The sequence below is a fragment of the Cervus elaphus genome, chromosome 1 (genome assembly GCF_910594005.1).
Source record: "Cervus elaphus chromosome 1, mCerEla1.1, whole genome shotgun sequence".
NCBI classification, from domain to species: domain Eukaryota; kingdom Metazoa; phylum Chordata; class Mammalia; order Artiodactyla; family Cervidae; genus Cervus; species Cervus elaphus.
In genome coordinates this window covers 86,559,397-86,582,025 of record NC_057815.1, presented here as the reverse complement: position 1 = coordinate 86,582,025, position 22,629 = coordinate 86,559,397, and the positions used below count along the sequence as shown (strand labels likewise).

The window sequence follows — 22,629 nt, the reverse complement described above, 5'->3', positions numbered from 1 at the left end:
GTCTATAAGAAACCCATTCTAAATATAAAGTGCATATAGACTAACAATAAAGACAGAAAAAGATATATCATGCTAACAGTAATCAAAATAAAGTTGGACACAGTAGATTTCAGTGCAAAGAACAATACTATCAAGCAACCGTTTTAAATCTCAAAACACCTATTCTTTTCTGACTAATAAGTGCTCACTTAAATCTGTGAAAACTCAAAAATTAATAAACAAGGACAAAACTTCTAATGCTTTACATATGCTTATGATTTCAGAAAAATCATTCTGAAAGAAATGATCAGCTCAAGCAGTGACAGTTTAAAAAGTCAAACAGACATTCGACTAGCAACTAATAGTTACTTATAATTGTACTAATACGAAGTTTTGAAATATTTTTAATAATTGGTAAGAACCCAATTTCTTCATAAAGCTCTAATTAAGGTAAATACTTGACCAAATTAGAACTGGTTTTTTAAATATGTCTTCTTTCTGATCATATTACAGTACAAAAAATAAAGCACTGTAACATTTCGTTCTTTTAGCTTTTAAATTTTCTACCCAGGTTTTACTAGTTAGAAGCATCATCACTGTTTCCACACATACAATTTAAAGTCATGAAAATTGATGTCTCTATTAAAGGGTTATTAGCTCTTCTAAATTACAGACAATGCTGCAAATCATCTTATCTTAATCACTCTTCCTGTCTCCTGTGTAAAACTTTTAAAAGCCATCTCTGACAAATCTGGTGTCAAAAATGACTATATTGCTCTGTAATATCATTGGAAATAAACCTCTAAAACTCTTAATTGGCCTTAAGATACTATACTAGTATCATGGTGATTTAAATAATGAGGAATGTTTGGTTAACTGGCCGATTTCTGAATACTAAAATTCCTAAAGAAAACTCTAATTAGAATATTAAGTTCAGTGTGGTTATGTGCATCATCTTATACTAAGAGAATACAGTTAATACATTCTAAGTTACAGGTAAAAGTGTTAATTTGTCATATAAATATATATGTATAGACACACATACCTATATATAAATGGGCTTATAAAATATATTAAAGTCTACAAAGAAAGCTTATGAATTAAGCCATTAGAAACCAGTTGTTGCAAAGAAACTTGACCTTTGATAATATAATCTTCTCTTAATAAGAAGACTCTAAAAACAAGCTGTTCTGTGCCTCCAGTTCCTAACCTGGCCAGGTTCCTTATCTACCCAGAACACTCTCACTTCCGAACAACCAGTTAACTTTTTGAGTTTCTGTGCTGACTTTTGTTGTGCCCTTGAAACATTTTTTTAGCAAAAGTTTCTTGCTTCTGAGAAAGCCAGATTTCATAATAATTACTATTTCTTGCAGCTATGCTTTATTTGAATTACTGTCCCTCCAAACCAGGACAATAATCATTTCTTGTCTTGGGTACCTATGACTTCTGCTTATATTTTGCTGTAATCACTAGTCTCCTGGCAACTCTTTATGATACTGCCTGTGTAAACATAAGCCTCAAATTAAAAATAATAGAATTATTTAAGATATATTTTATATCCAAACCATCTCTGGTGTTTCCCAGATAGCCACTGGGCAGCACTATTGAGTAAGGGGGCTATGAGGAAGAACTAGATATGTCAGTGTATACTCCGTATCTTTTAACTTAGCTTAACTCTAAGTAAGAGATGCCCTGTTTACCAAACCCATAAAATGGGCAGATCCATGAAGTAACTAATAATGAGTATGGCTTAACACTTGGACATTTCTCATGGTAGACAGAACACATTCAAGATCTTGTGAAGAGGACTGGCACAACATGCAAACAATATGACTTCTAAATACTCTTGTGAATTGGTGGCAGGTTTAAAACACACTATATAAAGGTCCCTGGAGATCTATTTATCAGTGCCTTTAGTGTTCATCATAAGGCTCATGCCCTCGGGATAATCACTGACTGAACCATTAAGTGGCTGTATAGTATACTCCAGTAGGGGATTCCATTCTGACGCTGCTAACTGCTGTAGTAAATTAACCAGAGACCATCAGTCTTATTAACAGGTGGTTTCTACTTTTCCTTCAAAAATGCTGAAAGACCAGGCCATAGGCTGGAGGCGAGAAAACTGGGTCTCTAGGATGACACATTCAAACAATAAAGCCTTGATAAAGGCCTATATTAGTACCCTTGACTATTATGGACTCATGGGTCGGGCTTCCTGTCCCGTGTAACCCAACAGCACCACCAAGAGCAGGCTCTTAGATAGAATGTACCAGGGGCCTAAGTCAGTATTTATAAGACTCTTTTATTTGAAAATCAGACACCTTGTAAAACCAGGCTGCTAACCCAAGATCCAATGGAAAAAGAATTAATTTTGCAAGACTGAATGGAACCCATGAGGGAAATTTAATTGGTTTTGACAAAACCTCTTTCTCCCTTTCTCACTAATTCTCATGGTGTCTGGCTATACTTGGGCATACTGAAATGAAACACTCTTTGAATGCTATATTACTCTGACCAAGCCCTCTGGATTCAGGAGGAAAAAAAAAAAAAAAATTCTCTGAGAAATCTTCACATAGCTTATATGTGGCAGACTGTATTTTCCAAATCGAGATTTTATTTAAAAAAAATACCTCCCTGCCCACATGTTCTCCAAAGTTACCACATCACTCCCCCATCAAGACATGGTATCTTTTCCTCTTCAGTTGAATCTGAGATGGCCCATCATCGCTTTGACCAACACAGTATGTCAAAAGTAACACCGTATGAATTATGAGAGTAGGTCACCAAAAAGACATCAGCTTCTGCCTAGTTCTCTTAGGACATGCACTCTGGGGAAAGATAGCTACCATGTACGAAGTGCAACGACCGTGAGATGAACATACTGGAGAAGCTACATGGAAGCACTGAAGTCAACAGTCCCAGCCGTGGCAGCAAACTGTGAGAAGCCATCTCAGGTCTTCCAGGCCAGGCAACCACCCACTGTGTTATCCATGAGTGACCTCAATAATGCTCTGATGGGTAAAAGAATTGTTCCCTGAGTCTTGCCAAAATTCCTGACCCACAAAATTTGTGAGCATCTCAAATGGCTATTTTACACTGATAAGTTTGGGTAGTTTGTTATGTGGCAATAGTAACTTGAATATAAACTAGTAATTTGTTAGGTCAATTTACATATGGAAATCATATAGAAAATACAACACATACTCATTGGCCTTGTCTGCAAACCTAATCAGAACAATGGTCAAGTATTACATAACATGTCTTTACTGAGTTCTTTTAAAAAAAACAGATTTATTTGGTTGCAACAAGCGGAATCGTCTATCTTCATTGTGGAACATGGGTCCCTAGTTGCTGCATGTAGGATCCAGTTCCCTGACGAGGGATCCATCCCAGGTCCCCTGCCTTGGGAGCGTGATGGAGTCCCAGTCACTGGACCACTAGCGAAGTCCCAAATCCTTTTACTTTACATGGTGATGTAATTATTTGCATAGGCTCAGTAGGAATCTACCTTTCTCCTACCAGGATATAAATTCAATTAAAGCAAATTTATAACTATCACCATGCCAGAAATGTTTCATTTAACAGAACATCTCACTTAATTAGGCATAACAAACCCACAAGTAAGGAACAAGGATTACACTCCCATATGGGGAAACAAAGCTTCAAAGACCTCCCAGTAAACCTTACTGGTACCTCCTCTATGACTTAAAGGGAGTCTTATGGGGAGCACAGAATGTCACTTTCTGAAGGCCAACAACACTGAGTTATTTGGGGAACTTGGAGTAAGATCATAGGTGTTATGATCTTACAAATAGGCAAAATCAGTAGAGGCATACTGGATGGTCTTTTTGGTTCCTGATGGCTCATGACCTTGAAATAGGTGAACTGAAAGGGCCCTTAAGATATTTTTGGTACCATAGAAGTGATAAAAGAGATATGACTCTAGGGAATACATGAGATTAACTCTATTCCTACAATCTTATGGTTCTAGCTTTATTAAAGATAAAACAAAAAGATCTTTATGTGTTCAAGAATGTTTCATATTCCTTAGATGAAAAAGCTAACTACAGCAAAGCTCCATATTAACAATACTGATGGCGCATCAAAAAAACATGGGTACAACATGCTGGGTCAAATCTGCACTTTAACTGCACAGATATGATCAGAGGTAAAGACTAAAAAAGTAAAACTGATATTGTTCACCTTAACCTATTCCTCTGTTGACTATTTACCAGTAAGTTTTCTAAAAGCTTCCCATTTGAAGAAATAGAGTCATGAAATTTTGGGGCCATCCCAAAGGTTTTCATCCTGACGTAAGTGACACAAAAGAGACATCATATCTGTGGTGACTCAGACAGTAAGGAGTCTGCCCACAACGCGGGAGACCCGGGTTCAGTCCCTGGGTTGGGAAGATCCCCCGGAGAAAGGAATGGCAACCCATTCCAGTATTTTTGCCTGGAAAGTCTCATGAACGGAAGAAGCCTGGCAAGCTACAGTCCATGGGGTCGCCTTGAGTCAGACACAACTGAGTGACTTCACTTTCTTTAATCAAAGACAGAAATGTGTGTTTTTTAAATCAAAGCTGATTAAATTGTATGCAATGAGAATTATCGATTGCCACATAATAATATGAACTATTAACATTTCCTCCTCTGTATTCTATAAACCATTAAGTTGCTCTGAAAGCCAGTCTCTCTTGCACTGTGCTTTAAGCACAGCTCAACTCAGAGTTTGACAATTATCCAGGAGTCTTTCTCCTTTGACAAATCAAAATCAATAAAAATACTTAATATATTCATAACCCTGGCTAACAATGATAATAAAATAAGCTTATTATATGTGTGATGACTTGTCTTAATTCAACAAGTGACAGGTATCCTTACAAAGAACTGTAATTTCATCCAAGCAGTCAATCCTGGAAAAGCACTTAACCACTGCTGGCGAAACATTCAGTTCCTTACAATATTATATATAATCCTTTTAAATTTTTTTCTGAAAAGCTTTGATGGGTAGGCTGTCCTCCACATACACAAGCAATTACATCTCAAGGCACAGAATCCCCAAATTTACATAATAACAGTAGAGAGTTAGATGGTGAGAGGAGCCCTGTTTCTCTCCACTTGGTTTCTTTTTCAGTCTCCTCCTTTCCTGTCTTCTCCTCCAGTGAGACAGGGAAGAAAGAAGGATGAGCTTACCCACTGGAGTGAGTTTAAAAGCTGGAGAGAGAGGGCTTCCCCAATGGCTCAGTGGTAAAGAATGCACCTGCAACGCAGGAAATGCAGGAGACACGGGTTCGATCCCTGAGTCAGGAAGAACTCCTGGAGGAGGAAACGGCAGCCCACCCCAGTATTCCTGCCAGGGAAATCCCATGGACAGAGGAGCCTGGTGGGCTACAGTCCATGGGGTCACAAGAGTCAGACACGACTGAGCATGAGCATGAAGAGAGACACATCAGCCTAGTTAGACAAACTTGCTTTGACTTCCGTCTCCTGACTCTGACTTGTACGGAAATGGATACCAAAATACAGACCTCAAGAGACGTTTACGTTGGCTTGATTTCACGCCGCAGCATCACTATTAATGGTGGTTGCCCATCATTCAAGTATCTACCGAAGAAGTGCCGTAAGAGCCCAAGCAGCTCCGTGGCACAGACATTTCAGTTTGGAAGAAATGATGACTACAAAGGCTGGAAAAGCACATCAAAACCACAAGGAGACATCATCTCACACCTGTCAGAATGGTGACTGCCGAAAAGAACACAGACCACAAGTGTTGGTGAGGATGTGGAGAGGAGGGAACACGCCTAAGACACTGGGGGGATGCAAACTGGTACAGTCGCTGTGGAAAACAGAATGGGGGATTCTCAAAACTCTGAAAACAGAACTACGTTATGACCCAGCAATTCCATTCCTGGGGATATATCAGGAAAAAAAATCAATTTGAAAATATACATGTACCCCAATGTTCACAATAGCATTATTTACAACTGCCAAGATACAGTAGCAACTTCAGTGTCTATCAACAGATGAATGGCAAAAAGGGAATACACACAAACCCACACACACATAGGAACACTACTCAGCCAAAAAAATAATGAAAATTTGCTACGTGGAGCAACATGCACGGACTTGGAGGATATTATGCTAAGTGAAATAAATCAGAGAGAGAAAATACTGTATGATATCATTTATATGTGGAACCTAAAAAATACAACAAACTAGTGAATATAACAAAAAAGAGCAAGACAGATAAAGAGAACAAACTAATGGTTATTAGTGGGGAGACGGAAGCGGGGAGGGGCAATGTAGCGGGAGGGTACAAAGACACACAAACTACTATAGATAAAACAAGCTAGAAGGATATATTGTACACACGAAGAAAACAGACAGCATTTTATAATAACTGTAAGTGGAGTATAACCTTTAAAAACTGCAAATCACTGCACAGCATTCCTCTAACATATAATATCATCCATCAACTATAACTTCAATAAAAAATAAAGACTGCAGTATGTGGCTTCTTCTGAATGCACTGGGGCTCTAACAGAAAGAAAATAACAAGCTTGGGTCTTTAAGCTTTCAAGATCACATTTATGACCTGGATCCAGAGAATTTCTATGGCAACCCCAGTAAAAACTTTTATGTCTTATAGCCACAGAGCTCACGTCACTAACATCCCAGATTCGAGTGTGTCATTTACAGAATTATAACAGAAGCTGAATTTCACAGACTCACCACGTTTCATGGACGAAAAGTGAAGCAGAATGAGAAAGAGTGAGACCCTGAGCCTGGAGGTGAGGGTATCTGGGTGGACTCTGTCGAGGCTTAAGAAATCTTGACACACACGCTGCCCCTGCAATGCTACTCTGAGCCTGCCCTACCAGTGGAAACAGAAATAGCTTGCTCTCTTGTCTTTGAAGAGATTAGCTTTCCCTGGCTTGAAAATCCTGTAAAAACCTCACCATAAATATAAGGGTAATTCATTTGCAACGGAATGCCTCTTCTACTCAAGACCTAGCTGAAGAGGCCTTATTACCACCCAGAACATCCCTTATCACCACCCATAACAGGGTTAGATACTGAAATTCTCTGGGAGCACAAGCACAAAGTCTAATCCATGAAGTAATAACTTATACACAACAATAACTGTCAAGGTTTTTTTTTATACAATTGGTATAGATCTGGTATGTATTGGTAGAGATCTGGAAAAATGTATTGGTAGAGATGTGGAAAAATCTGGGTGTGAATAGATTCTATGAGTATTAGACTAGGGAAAACAAAATATAACACCAGATTGGTGGTGGTTTAGTTGCTAAGTTGTGTCCCACTCTTTCAACACCATGGACTATAGCCCACTAGGCTCCTCTGTCCATGGGATTTCCCAGGCAAGAACACTGGAGTGGGTAGCCATTCCCTTCTCCAGGGGATTGTCCCAACCCAGGGATCGATTCCATGAATCATTTGTGAAAGATTTAGGATTTAAAGGTTAGTTTCTACCGCTGAAAAGAGCCCCAAGAGTTAACTTCGACTCCATGATGGTCCACATTTAACAAGATTCCTGTTGTTGTTCAGTTGCTAAGTTACATCCAACTCTTTGCTATCATGCGAACTGCAGCACGCCAGGCTCCTCTGTCCCCCACTCTCTCCCGGAGTTTGCTCAAACTCATGTCCATCAGGTTGGTGATGCCATCCAATCATCTCACCCTTGGTCGCCCCTTCTCTTCCTGCCCTCAAATCTTCTCTTCCAGTTAGTCAGCTCTTGGCATCAGGTAGCCAAAGTAATGGAGCTTCAGCCTCAGCATCAGTCCTTCCAGTGAATATTCAGGGATGATTTCCTTTAGGATTGACTGGTTTGATCTTGCTGTCCAAAGAATCCTCAAGAGACTTCTCCAACACCACAACTCTAAAGCATCAGCTCTTTGGCACTCAGCCTTCTTTATGGTCCAGCTCTCACATCCGTACATGACCACTGGGAAAACCATAGCTTTGACTATATGGATTTTTGTCGGCAAAGTGATGTCTCTGCTTTTTAATATGCTGTCTCAGTTTGTCATGGCTTTCCTCCCAAACAGCAAGCATCTTTTAATTTCAAGGTTGCAGTCACTGTCTGCAGTGATTTTAGAGTCCAAGAAAATAATTTTTCCCCTTCTATTTGCCATGAAGTGAAGGGACCGGACGCCATGATCTTAGTTTTTTGAATGTTGAGTTTTAAGACAGCTTTTTCACTCTCCTCTTTCACCCTCATCAAGAGCCTCTTTAGTTTCTCTTTACTTTCTGCCTTTAGAATGATATCATCTACATATATGAGTTTACTGACATTTCTCCCAGCAATCTTGATTCCAACTTGTGATTCATCCAGCCTGGCATTTCGCACGATGTGCTCTGCGTAGAAGTTAAATAAGCAGGGTGACAATATACAGCCTTGTCATACTCCTCTCCCAGTTTTGAAGCAGTCAGTTGTACCATGTAAGGTTCTAATTGTTGCTTCTTGTCCTGCATACAGGTTTCTAAAGAAATAGGTAAGGTGGTCCGATAGTCCCATTTCATTAAGAAGATTCCACAGTTTGTTGTGATGCACACAGTCAAAGGTTTTCTTGTAGTCAATGAAGCAGAAGGAGATGTTTTTCTGAAACTCCCTTGCTTTCTCCATGATCCAAGGCAATTTGATCTCTGGTTCCTCTGTCTCTTAGAAACCCAGCTTATATATCTGGAAATTCTTGCTTCATGGACTGCTGAAGCCTAGCTTAAAGGATTTGAGCATTACCTTGTTAGCATGTGAAATAAGCACAATTATATGGAGTTTGAACCTTCTTTGGCATTGCCCTTCTTTGGTAGTGAAATAAAAACAGACCTTTCCCAGTCCTGTGGCCACTGCTGAGTCTTCCAAATTTGCAGATACACTGAGGGCGGCGCTCTAACAGCATCATCTTCTAGGATTTTAAATAGCTCAGCTAATAAAACAGTAGTAGTAGTAGTGTTAGTCGCTCCGTTGTGTCCAACTCTTTGGACGGATTCTTTACCATCTGGGCTAAAGAGGCCACAACTTCTCATGGCATAATGTAGAGTCAAGAACCCAAAAGTTTAACAGAGTAGAAATGTTGGAGTGGATCTATCATAGCAATTTGCACACATAATCCCTCCACCACCACATTCCCAAGAGGGCCCAGCAGATGCTTCACTGAAGCACTAACTTGCTTATTATACGGGCAAGAGGTCACTAGCGTAGCCCTTTATTAGTCTGCCAGTCATAAAACTCATTGTGTTCTTACAATATAAGAACTCCCTATTTTCTTTCTCCAGCCCCCATTTATTTCCTTCATGGTACTTACTATAAACTGCAATTATTTGTCTTTTTTTGGTTTTATTATTTTTTTCCTATTTTTTTTCTGTATCCTCCACTTACATATCATTCTACGAGAATGACGACTGCATATATCTTATTCACTATTGTATCTTGACTGCCTAACATAGTACCTGGTACACAGGCATTTAATAAAGATTTGCTGAAGGCATAAACAGGGTCAGTCTGTCTTTGCCAACTTTAAATTCTGGTCCTTCCTTCTTCTGGAATACATATATTCAGGAAAACATGATCCCCTCACAGATAATTTACATCTGAGTTGAAGACTTGTGCAAACTTATAAATCGCCCCTGTGTATTTATTTTTTTCAGCCTAAAACAGATGACCTGGTTTGCTGATATCACCTCTCCCAGTAAATTTATATTATGCCCAGAAAAATGTTTTTCAAAATTTTCAACAACTTAAAAAAATTTTTTTCTTCATAATAAAGGTCATTTTAGTGCCTTCACCATCTGTTTCTGCGTGAAAAATGTTTGAACAGGATCCTATCTTTTTCCAGAATCACATTTCTGCCCACAGTCATGTGTCACCTCATATCACAAGTTAACAAAATTCTCAAATGCCATTAAAGTGTATCTTCTGACTCACGGGGCAATTTTTGTACAGCCTGGAGCACTTGCTGTGAGTGTCATGAGGAAGCTTTTCTTGCTTCTGTATCAAATAGGGGGTGGAGTCATTCATAGTACAACATTTCAAAATTCAATGTTCCATTTAATCAAAAGCTTCTATTTTCAGCCTACGAACCTTTATTTCTAGCAACTACTAAGTGTTTTCACTAACAGTCAGTTTTACACACCTCCCCCCCAAACATACACACAATGTTTTTATCACTGTAAGAGTTATTACACACATTTAACTACAAGTAACTAGTAAGAAACAGTACTAAGGTCCAGGCAATATGTTAACATCATCTACTACATTAAGTAAATACCTCAGACTGCCTAGTGTCACAGAAGCACTCCTTAATTCAAATTCACACCTCAGCAAAACTGCAAGATACTATATGTCTTGGACCTTCAAGGTTGCATTTACATAGTTGAAACTTTGAAAGTTGAAATCCTTAAATACCAAAGACTTATTGCATTTTCACTTTTGCAAAGATCTGTGCTCTCAACAGGGCTTTAAACAAATATTAATATACTTTATATTACAAAGATCTGTTTTTCACCTAAAGTGTCTCAATGTGTAATCTGTCCAACAGGACCAGTTATGGTCTGAGTAGAAATAATAACAAAATATACACCTCACAACATACTATATAAATGTTAGTAGTAGACAGCAATGTTAATAATAATATGGTATATACAAACTTACATAATGTTATATGTCAATTATATCTCAATAAAGCTGGGAAAACAGAAAAATACAGTAGAAATCCTTTCTCTTCTGAAAGAATTAGGGCAGTTTTCTAGTTGGATACTCAGAGAAGTCAGTTAAAGCAAGGAATTCTAGAAAATGATAAGCACACATTATAACCATTTTAACTGACACCATGAGTAAGTATAATTCATTCACCAATCCTCTGTGTTGGGGACCAAGTCTTTATCTGAATTTGGATCTGCTGTGTGGAATTCCAGTCTTTCTTAGATATACAACACCCCCACACCCATAACGCATTATCTGTAATTGCAGTTTCAGTTGTTATAAAATGCGGCAAAAACTTCAACACATATGAAACAGTCCAAACCATTTTTTCCCCAATATTTTGCATTTTTCTTGTTTTCCCCTAAGTTGACAGCCAATTTCTAAAAGAACTTGCTTTTCTCACTTTTTTTCAGAGCATTCAACTTAGTTATCATACTCCCCCTTTTACACTAGTAATTCATCAGTGTACAGAATGCTTAATAACAAATGCACGTGGCGTAAGTAAGTCTGAAAACAAATAAAACTGACCGCTAACAGGTAAACCATTAGACCCACAGGAATAAAAGTGCACAAGCATCAAACTGAGAAGCCTACCAGCCACAAACAGCGTATGAGGAACATGAGTTAACACATTTTACCCAGGAAATGCACAGCATTGGTTTAACCATCTGGTTGGTTAACGAGATGTCAGTTGAAAAGAGTTTTTGCCATATTATAATTCAGGTCTCAAGCACAGCTGTCTAAGAAAAAAGTCCAAAATAGTTTCTCTCTCACATGTATATATGCTAGCCTTTTGCATTTTTCCTCAGTCATATATGATATACATTTAAAGACAATGAAGTCAGGGACTTCCCTGGTGGTCCAGTGGTTAAGACTGTGTACTTCCACTGCAGGGGTGCAGGTTCCATCCCTGGCTGGGGAACTAAGATCCCACATGCCACATGGCATGGCCAGTAAATAAAGACATTGACGTCAAAGAGTTAAAAAAAAAAAAAAAGAAGTTAGAATACTTAAAAGGAGCAACAGAAAAGGAATGCAGATGTTTAAGGAGAACATAATCAGAGAATCTGATTCTTCACAAAAGAACCTAAATGAGTCAGTAAAATACATTTTAAGCAACTTATAATGGTACTATATTAATTTGAAAAAACTGATCCACCTTTGAAACACCCCATTAACGGCAAAAAAAAAAGAAAAAGAAGCTTTCTGAACCATAAATAACTACATTAATGCTAGATATCTGCTTGAAAACATTAAATTTAGACTACCTGTACTCCTTTTGTGATTATAAGGGGAAGGGTGATATGAGGACTTACTTATCTCACTGGAAACTTGGTTCAGTTTGTCCTGTGATCTGCTGAGAAGGACAATTTTCATTCCACGCTTTGCTAACTGAAACAATAAAAGAAGACACCGAAGAGCTGAATCACATCTGTGTGTTTCACTTTAAAATGTAAATTAGATATAGTCTCATTTTAAGAAAATCTGACCCATATGATAACTCACGTTAAAAAACAAATATACCCCTGAATGTAAGGAATGGGCAAACGAAAATGAAGACTGTACAAAAAGATTCCCCAAAGAATTATCTTTCTCAGTCAAGCTAGTGTATAAAAGTCAATGGGTTTGTAAAGTAATTAGCCTCCAACTAATAAAAATAAATGGGAAAAAAAAAAAGCCAATGGGTTTTAGAAAAAGGAAGACTTTTATTTTGTACCTGTCCATACTTAATTTTTTTATTCCTAAGTATCTATTACTTCTTTAATTTAAAAATTAGCTTTAAAAGTTTTTGTCTTAGACTGGATATATGAAGACTGTAGAACTAGCAAAGGACACTACGGTTAACATGTTGGGAATTCATAAATAGAATCAATTTTAAAGTTTTTATTTAAATACTATACTTTATGGACTACAAAGGCAAACTAAGATAGTTAATTGAATTAATTAGTTAAAAGACTTACTAAAGAATTTCCTAAGGAGTCCCTTCTGTGTACTTCCCCAGGGCTGTGTAAGTACTGCACAGAATGAATAAGATTTATAGTAACATGGTTTCTACCCCCAGAGACCCATAAATATAGGAGCAGAGGGAAAAACACTGATATACGCAGAATTTTTAGTGAACTACTACAGACAGTATATAAATGAGAGTAAATTACGTGCTCTGAACTATAAATGATTTAGTAAACTAATTTTCCAGTCCTAAATCCTAAAGTCAGCTTTTATTAAGTAAAAAGTGGTATAGCAAATGAGAAGATATGGAACATTTTTTTATAAAAAATAATTAAGATTGGTAATAACTTGCTGAATTAATTTCTTATAAAAACACTATAAAAAACCCACAAATATATACCAAGAGTTCTTTTCTCTTTTTAATTAATGGGGAGAGGAAGAACAAAAAAAAAAGCCTATCTATAGAAAAATGGCATCTAATATAATTGCAAAAGGAAAGATACCATTTAAAAATCACCATTTTAAAACTACCCTAGCGATAACTAATTTAGGCAAAAATCAGCAACAGATGCTGGGGTGGAAGATTGTTGAGAAATGAGGTATGCATACAAAGAATCATCCCACAGATTCCTCATTAATTACAAAGGGGGAAAAGGTACTTTTATAATAGAAAATTATGGGAGAGAGCATCTTAAGTGATTTATCTCAACATAATCAATAAAGAAATGGACTTCTTGTGGCTCCTGATAAGATCAACTCAAAAGAACACACTATCACCTGTGTAACATTCCTGCTAAAAAATGTTTAACACCTGTGCAGCATTTCTGCTAAAAAAATTTAACTTGAACCGAATCACGAGGAACTGAGCAGCTGAGCACACACGCACAGTCACGAGGAACAGTCAGACAAATCAGACAAACTGAGTAATCTACAACACAACTGGCGTGGATTTCTTCCAAAATGCCACTGTTATAAAAGAAAAAAGGCAAAAAGGCTGGGGGGCGGGGGGGCGGGCGGGGCTGCGAGGAAGGGCGCTAGGGAGCTCTCCTAGTCAAGAAATATGACATCTAGATGCAACACATAATCTTTAAATGGATTCTGGAATACAAAAAGCTCTCTAAAAGACATCATTGGGATAACAAGGAAACGTTCATACAGAGTATATATTGTACAGTAGTATGGTGTCAAGTTAAACTTCCTATCCCATGTATGATCACTGGACTGTGGTTACAAGAGTGAACGTTCTAGTTCTCAGGAGCTTCATGCTGAAATCTTTAAGGGTGAATTGTTACAAAGCCTGTAAGTCCCAAATGGTCCCACCAAATTATAATGATAAAGTGAAACAGGGCAAATTGTTAACAACTGGTGAATCCTGATGAAAGGTGTATGAGTGCTTGCTGTTTTCTTCTTGCAACTTCTCTGTAGATTTTGTATTAAAAACAGAAGGCTGAGAAACCAAAGGATTTTTAAAAACCCTTTTGAAAGGATAAATGAGAGAGTCAGTGGATCGGCCAGGATCTCCGTCACAGTCAGACAATATCTCAGGCTGTTGGTGCCTCTGTGGAACTAGGACTGCATGCCTTAACGGCACGGCCAATGCTTCTGGTCTGTACAGTTCTGTTCAAACTATTATGATGTCTTCCCCGTCAGTTACATTACAGACAACTGGAATCCTCTGAGGGTGTCTGTCAATATCTGTCAATCTCAGTCCGTCTTGTGAAGGATACCACAGCTAGTCTGCATATTCAATCGCTCTCTCATAATTTATCTACCTTTTGAAAAATAATCCAAAGCAATTAACTTTAAAGACTGAGAACCCATGGACTATGGACCCATAGTTACACAATATAAAATAAAATTACACTAAAATGTTCACAATTCCAACTTATCTGGACAAAATGTTTTACACGCATTATGCCCCAAAATTTGTTTTAAAGTTGTGTTTAAGCATAGCATTGCTAACAAGGTAGAAACAAAGTACCTCTATTATATTGTATAACGCTCTAATGGTGCTTTTAACTTCAAAATCAAAATTACAGTAAAAGAGCATTCTATATTTGTTCTTATATTTTTATACCAAAAAGAAAAGTCTTGAAAATTACTTACTTCTTCTGCATATGATTTTCCAATTCCATCAGTACTACCTGTGACAACTGAGAAAAGAAAAAAGTAACAGTTTAGTTTCAGAATCACGACGTAGAACTGATCATAGTTAAGACCCACCAATTAGACACAAGAGGGCCTGTGTGATACAGCTGACCCTTGAACAACACAGCTTCGAACACCAAGGGTCCATGTATATGCAGATTTTTTCCAATAAATACATAGTACAGGACTACATGACCCAAGGTTGGTTGAATCCACAGATATGAAACCTCAGAAGCTAAATCTCAAGATACTGAGAGCCAACTGTCAGGTTATACTTGGATTTTCAACTGCATGGAGGAGGGTCCGTGACCCTAACTGACCGTGCTGCTGATGGGGTCAACTATACTTTGATGTAAAAGATGGAGCAATTACCAGCGGTTCAATATTAGGAGCGAATACCCAGCACAAAGCTAAAAATAAAAAAACTGCACTTCCCAGGGCTGACAAGGATGGGAAGCAGCTAGAACTCTCATACAATGCTGGCGGCACTATAAATTGACACAATCATTTTGGGAAAATGACTTTGCATTACGTCCAGAAATAAACGTGCCTCCACCTGTGACCTAACAATTCCCAAGAGGTAATAAAAACATCATGTCTATCAAAATAATGTCCATGGTAGCTTTATTGATGCCCAGTTGTCCAAATATTAAACTGCAAGAGAATGAGTAAGTAAATTAAGGTATATTTACACAACAGAATACTAAATAGCAATTTTTTAAATAAAAGAACTATTAATACATGCAAAAGATGACCAGATCTCTCAGACATTATACTGAGCCAAAAAAGCCTGAAATAAAAGTGTGCAAGCTGTTTTGATTCCATTTATCCAATTCCAAAAAGGGAAAAACTAATCTATAATGACAGAAGTTACAATATTGGCTACTCCTGGGTAATGGGGTAGATGACAGGGAAAAGGCATTAAGGGAACCTTCAGGATGTAGGAAATATTCTGTATCTTGATGTGTATGTGTGTATGTAAAAATGCATGGAGCTGTACAAGTAAGTACACACTAGCCTATTATACATTTAAAACCTTTAAAATATATATATAGGTAGTAGAAATCAAGTAATATCTATTTCTTCTATGAGAAAGCATATTTCTCTTTAAAGCTCTAAAATCTTATGTAGCATAAACACTTGACAATGATAACAGGTCAGACCACACCATGGTATCTTACCTCTAAAATTCTGTTTGCTAACAAATTCATAGCATGGTTGTGAACAGCATCCGGAAATGGGCTTCCCTGTGGCTCAGACGGTAAAGAATCTGCCTGCAGTGCAGGAGACCTGGATCTTAATCCCTGGGTCGGGAAGACCCACTGGAGAAGGGAATGGTTACCCACTCCAGTATTTTTGCCTGAAGAATTCCATGGACAGAGGAGCCTGGTGGTCTATAGTCCACTGGTTCACAAAGAGTTGGACATGACTGAGCAACTAACATCTTCCCTACTTTTACTATTCAGAAATATGGCAAACATATCTAAATTCTTCCTAGTCATATCTTTCACAATCATAATAGAATATGAAGTAACAGAACAGGTTATGAAATCATATCTATGTCTGTCTCCATCTCTGTCTCTCCCCCTCTTAGCTGCTTAGTCATGTCCAACCCTTTGCGACTCCATGGACTGTAGCCCATCAGGCTCCTCCATCCATGGAATTCTCCAGACAAGAATACTGGAGTGGGTTGCCATTTTCTATCTGCTCTATCGGCTTTGCTTCCTCTCCCTCTGCCTCCCTCCTCCTCCCCTCCCTGGCATTTGTTGAATATATTAGAACATACATTTAACTTAACCAGCCTGTCAGTGGCTGATTGCATCCTCCTGATGTCATTTAACATGTTCTTCTGTCCACTAATAGTTACGTGATCAAATTCAGGTTTAATTTTTTGGGTAAGAATACTTTATAAGCAATAGTACATACTTCTATCAGGAGGCACAGGTTTGCTAATTTTGCTTTTTGTTATGTAAGCAGCCACTGATGTTCACCACTGAGATATATTATTTAATTAGAGACTGCAAAATGGTGATATTTCCATAAGCCTCTTATCCTTCTCCATCAGAGGGCAGACAGAATGAAAACCACAATCACAGAAAACCAAACTGATCACATGGACCACAGCCTTTTCTAACTCAATAAAACTAACAGCCATACCACGTAGGGCCACCCAAGACAGACGGGTCATGGTGGATAGCTCTGACAAAACGTGGTCCACTGAAAAAGGCAATGGCAAACCACTTCAGTATCCTTGCCTTGAGAATCCCATGAACAGTATGAAAAGGCAAAAAGATAGGACAATGAAAGATGAGCTCCTCGGGTTGGTAGATGCCCAAAATGCTACTGGATTATCAGTAGAGAAATAACTCCAGAAAGAATGAAGAGATGGAGCCAAAGCAAAAACACCCAGCTGTGGATGTAACTGGTGACGGAAGTAAAGTCTAATGCTGTAAAGAGCAATACTGCATAGGAACCTAGATTGCTAGGTCCGTGAATCAAGGCAAATTGAAAGTGGTCAAACAGGATAGGGCAAGACTGAATACTGACATTTTAGGAATCAGTGAACTAACATGGACTGGAATGGGTGAATTTAACTCTGATGACCATTATATCTATTACTGTGGACAAGAATCCCCTAGAAGAAATAGAGTAGCCATCACAGTCAACAAAAGAATCCGTAATGCAGTACTTGGATATGATCTCCAAAAGACAGAATGATCTCTATTAATCTCCAAGGCAAACCATTCAATATCACAGTAATCCAAGTCTATGCCCTGACCAATAATGCTGAAGAAGCTGAAGTTGAACGGCTGTATGAAGACCTACAAGACCTTCTAGAACTAACACCCAAAACAGATGTCCTTTTCATGACAGGGGACTGGAATGAAAAAGTACGAAGTCAAGAGGTACCTGGAGTAACAGGCAAATTTGGCCTTGGAGTATGAAACGAAGCAGGGCAAAGGCTAATAGAGTTTTGTCAGAGAGTGTGCTGGTCATAGCAAACACCCTCTTCCATGTATAGAGAAGACTCTATACATGGACAACACCAGATGGTCAATACCGAAACCAGATTGATTATGTTCTTTGCAGCCAAAGATGGAGAAGCTCTATACAGTCGGCAAAAACAAGACTAGGAGCTGACTATGGCTCAGATCATGAACTCCTTATAGCCAAAGTTAGACTTAAATTGAAGCAAGTAGGGAAAACCACCAGGTATGACCTAAATCAAATCCCTTATGATTATACAGTGGAAGTGAGAAATAGATTCAAGGGACTAGATCTGATAGACAGAGTGCCTGATGAACTATGGATGGAGGTCTGTGACATTGTACAGGAGGCAGTGATCAAGACCATCCTCAAGAAAAAGAAATGCAAAAAGGCAAAATGGTTGTCTGAGGAGGCCTTACAAATAGCTGAGAAAAGAAGAGAAGCTAAAGGCAAAGGAGAAAAGAAAAGACATACCCATTTGAATGCAGACTTCCAAAGAACAGCAAGGAGAGATAAGAAAGCCTTCCTCCATGATCAATGCAAAGAAATAAAGGAAAACAACAGAATGGGAAAGACTAGAGAGCTCTTCAAGAAAATTAGAGACACCAAGGGAACATTTCATGCAAAGATGGGCTCAATAAAGGGCAGAAATGGTATGAACCTAACATAAGCAAAAGATAGGAAGAAGAGGTGGAAACAATACACAGAAAAACTAGACAAAAAAGATCTTCATGACCCAGATAACCACGACGGTGTGATCACGCACCTAGAGCCAGACAACCCTGGAATGACACCCTGGGCCTTAGGAAGCATCACTATGAACAAAGCTAGTGGAGGTGATGGAATTCCAGTTGAGCCATTTCAAATCCTGAAAGATGATGCTGTGAAAGTGCTGCACTCAATATGCCAGCAAATTTGGAAAACTCAGCAGTGGCCACAGGACTGGAAAAGGTCAGTTTTCATTCCAATCCCAAAGAAAGGCAGTGCCAAAGAATGCTCAAACTACCACACAATTGCACTCATCTCACACGCTAGTAAAGTAATGCTCAAAATTCTCCAAGCCAGGCTTCAACAATACATGAACCGTCAACTTCCAGATGTTCAAGCTGGATTTAGAAAAGACAGAGGAACCAGAGATCAAATTGCCAACATCCGTTGGATCATCAAAAAAGCAAGAGAGTTCCAGAAAAACATCTACTTCTGCTTTATTGACTATGCCAAAGCCTTTGACTGTGTGGATCATAACAAACTGTGGAAAATTCTTCAAGAGATGGGAATACCAGACCACCTGACCTGCCTCCTGGGAAATCTGTATGCAGGTCAAGAAGCAACAGTTAGAACTGGACATGGAACAACAGACTGGGTCCAAACAGGAAAAGGAGTGCGTCAAGGCTGTATATTGTCACCCTGCTTATTTAACTTATATGCAGAGTACATCATGAGAAATGCTGGGCTGGATGAAGCACAAGCAGGAATCAAGACTGCCAGGAGAAATATCAATAACCTGAGATATGCAGATGACACCACCCTTATGGCAGAAAGCGAAGAAGAACTAAAAAGCCTCTTGATGAAAGTGCAAGAGGAGAGTGGAAAAGTTGGCTTAAAACTCAACATTCAGAAAACTAAGATCATGGCATCCAGGCCCATCACTTCATGGCAAATAGATAGGGAAACAATGGAAACAGTGAGAGACTTTGTTTTGGGGGGCTGCAAAATCATTGCAGATGATTTGTAATTTCATTGCAGCCGAAATTAAAAGATGCTTACTCCTTGGAAGAAAAGCCATGACCAACCTAGACAGCATATTAAAAAGCAGAGACACTACTTTGCCAACAAAGATCTGTCTAGTCAAAGCTGTGGTTTTTGGAGAAGGAAATGGCAACCCACTCCAGTGTTCTTGCCTGGAGAATCCCAGGGACGGGGGAGCCTGATGGGCTTCCGTCTCTGGGGTCGCACAGAGTCAGACACGACTGAAGCGACTTAGCAGCAGCAGCAGCAGCAGAATTAAAAAAAAAAAAAATAGTTACATTAAGGCCAAAGAAGAGTCAACAGATCCTAAATACCCTGTCTTACTAAATTCTTAGATTTTTCTTGTTCTTACCAGTGCTGACTTTCTGAGAAGTTTTTCAGAAAACTTAACTGTATTTTTCTCACTTATTTAGGAGTCCTAGGAGGTGTAGCCTGACTTGGTAAAAGAAATTACTGTATTTTTAATAAAACATTCATCACACTGATAAAACAAAAAAAAAAAGCTGTGGTTTTTCCAGGGTCATGTATGGATGTGGGAATTGAAGCTGAGGGCTGAAGAACTGATGCTTTTGAATTGTGGTTTGGAGAAGACTTGAGAGGTCCCTTGGACTGCAAGGAGATCCAACCAGTCAAACCTAAAGGAAATCAGTCCATGGATATTCATTGGAGGGACTGATGCGGAAGCTGAAACTCCAATACTTTGGCCACCTGATATGAAGAACTGGCTCGAAAAACCCTGATGCTGGAAAAATTGAAGAAAGGAGGAGAAGGGGATAACAGAGGATGAAGTGGTTGGATGGCAACACCGACGTGAATGATATGAGTTTGAGAAAGTTTCAGGAGTTGGACAGGGTGATGGACAGGGAAGCCTGGCGTGCTGCAGTCCATTTGATTGCAAAGAGTCAGTCATGACTTAGTGACTGAACTGAACTATACTGATACTTGAATTCTGTCATCCCAGCTTAATTTATTAGCTGGAATATTTCCATAGAGAAATGACTCCTTATCAGTTATCTGATACAGAGTTTGCACAGGAGCACAAGATAAATGTTGGATTTTTTTCCTTTACTTACCAGTTTTCAAAATAAATTGGTTCTCTGATACCTCTCAAAGGTAACTCATGTGTTTTTATGATTGTGATTTTGCTTACAAAAAACATTATTAACTCATGATTTTAAACATTTGTAGTGGAATCCACCTATAGGAAATTAAGTATCATAGGCAAGTTCCTCCAACCTCATTATCAACTCTGTTGCACATTTCTGTAACTTTTCATCTTCTGAGTATTTTGGAAGTATGGGGACCCAAATTTTACATTGAATTCCTGTCACTGATTCACTAATGTTTCACACAAGAAGGACAAACATTTTCTAATTGTTCCCAATTCTCTCCTTTTCCTTTTCTCTGTGATAAACTTTTCTGCTCTCTCCCAGATCCCCAGAACCTCATCTCCATGCCTCTTTCTTCATAGCTTGTTCAGACTCCACCGACTAACTGCACTGTTCAGATCACTTCAAACGAATTCTTTCTCTCTTCCACATCTTTACACGCACTTCTCTCACAGCACTTGCCACTCTACTTTCAAATGCATCTCCTTACACGTCTTAATTCTTCTACTGGATTCTAGGCTCCTTGCTATGTGATGTGCACAAGGCAAGTGCTCAGTAGACATTTGCTGAATGCATGAATGATGCTCACAGTTAGTTGCTCTTACAAACTACAAAACAAGACTTAGACAATTTCCCTGAGAACCTGGTTTCTCAAAGTTCTTCATGATACAAGTACGATACCTTATACTCTCCTAATCTGTCTGCCACTCAACCTGTCTACTCACAGAGCCTCTGGTACCTAGATTATTCTGCTTATGCTCAACAATTGTGGAGCAAGCAAATCCTACATGGGATTACAGCACTGAGTCGATGGCAACATCAGACTTTCTCAGATTAGGTGTTTTGAAATCCCTTAATATGAAAAAGCTCAATAATTAAATGACAATAAATTCACCCCAACTAATACATCTAGAATTTCTGGCTGTAATATACATATTTCAAAAGAATACAGATGACTCTGGTGTGTGTGTGTGTGTGTGTGTGTGTGTATTTGTGTGTATGTGAAAACTGCCAACTCCAAGCTGACCTCAACCAGCACACATGCAGGTAAGTCACCTCAGTAGTGCCCAGCTCTTGTAGCCCACCAGCCTCCTCTGTCCATGGGATTCTCCAGGCAAGCATACTGGGATGGGTTGACATTCCCTTCTCCATGGGATCTTCCCGACCCAGGGATCAAACCCATGTCTCTTAAGTCTCCTGCATTGGCAGGCAGGTTCTTTACCACTAGCACCACCTGAGAAGCCCTCAACCAGCATACCACACTTTAAAAATAGTCCTGCAAAGCCAAGAATATGCCAGGACTAGAGATTATAAAATTTGTCTGATGGGTATCAAAACTTAATCAGACTCTCCAGTTTCTGGAGTTTGTAGTGGGCATTGGGCACCATTAAGAGTACCAACCACATCCTTGCTTCCAGTACAGAGGTCTTTGGGCAATCCTCTAACCAGGAGTGTTATCTGCTCTCAGCACACAAGACAGCATCTCCCAGGAATGATCCTCAGTCAAAGGGAGCTGCCTTGCCCAAGGTTACAGCCCTCCCCTGGTTAATGCATGCGTAATTACCGTTCCACACAAAGATCCAGCTCCCTTACCTCACTTAGGGATCTCTATGGGCCATCCCAGCATCAGTTTGACTTCTCCCTCTGCCCTATCCTGCTTCCTTTGCTTATTCACTTTTAGGTACCACTCCTAAAAACATCCCCTAAATACCTCCCCTACATACACACATCACATATGTCCAAGTCTATTTCGTGATGAACTACTGAGGGCCTACAAGTCAGGCTCCCTTCTTTTTAAAGTGATTTTACTTAAATCTAAGAAATATGTAACTTAGCTTGAAAAAGAAAAAACAGTTTCAAGAGGCTTAGACCAAAAAAAAAAAAAGTGGGATTTTATCTGTATCCTTCTGCACCTTCCTACTCTATCCCCAGAAACAACAATTTTCACTGCTTTTAATTGCCTCTCCTTGTCTTTACACGT

The 22,629-nt window shown here is 38.8% G+C and overlaps 1 protein-coding gene across 3 annotated transcripts in view; it reads right to left on the bottom strand.

Moving 5' to 3' along the window:
- HSD17B12 (hydroxysteroid 17-beta dehydrogenase 12) overlaps positions 1 to 22,629 on the bottom strand; it is a 173,177-nt gene that overhangs the window by 89,759 nt on the left and 60,789 nt on the right. For all 3 annotated transcript variants that reach the window (XM_043909765.1, XM_043909776.1, XM_043909785.1), the window contains exons 2-3: positions 14,761 to 14,807; positions 12,021 to 12,096 (exon numbers count right to left, since the gene is read on the bottom strand). In XM_043909765.1, the coding sequence (XP_043765700.1) occupies positions 12,021 to 12,096; positions 14,761 to 14,807 (123 nt within the window). The remainder of the gene's footprint in view (positions 1 to 12,020; positions 12,097 to 14,760; positions 14,808 to 22,629) is intronic.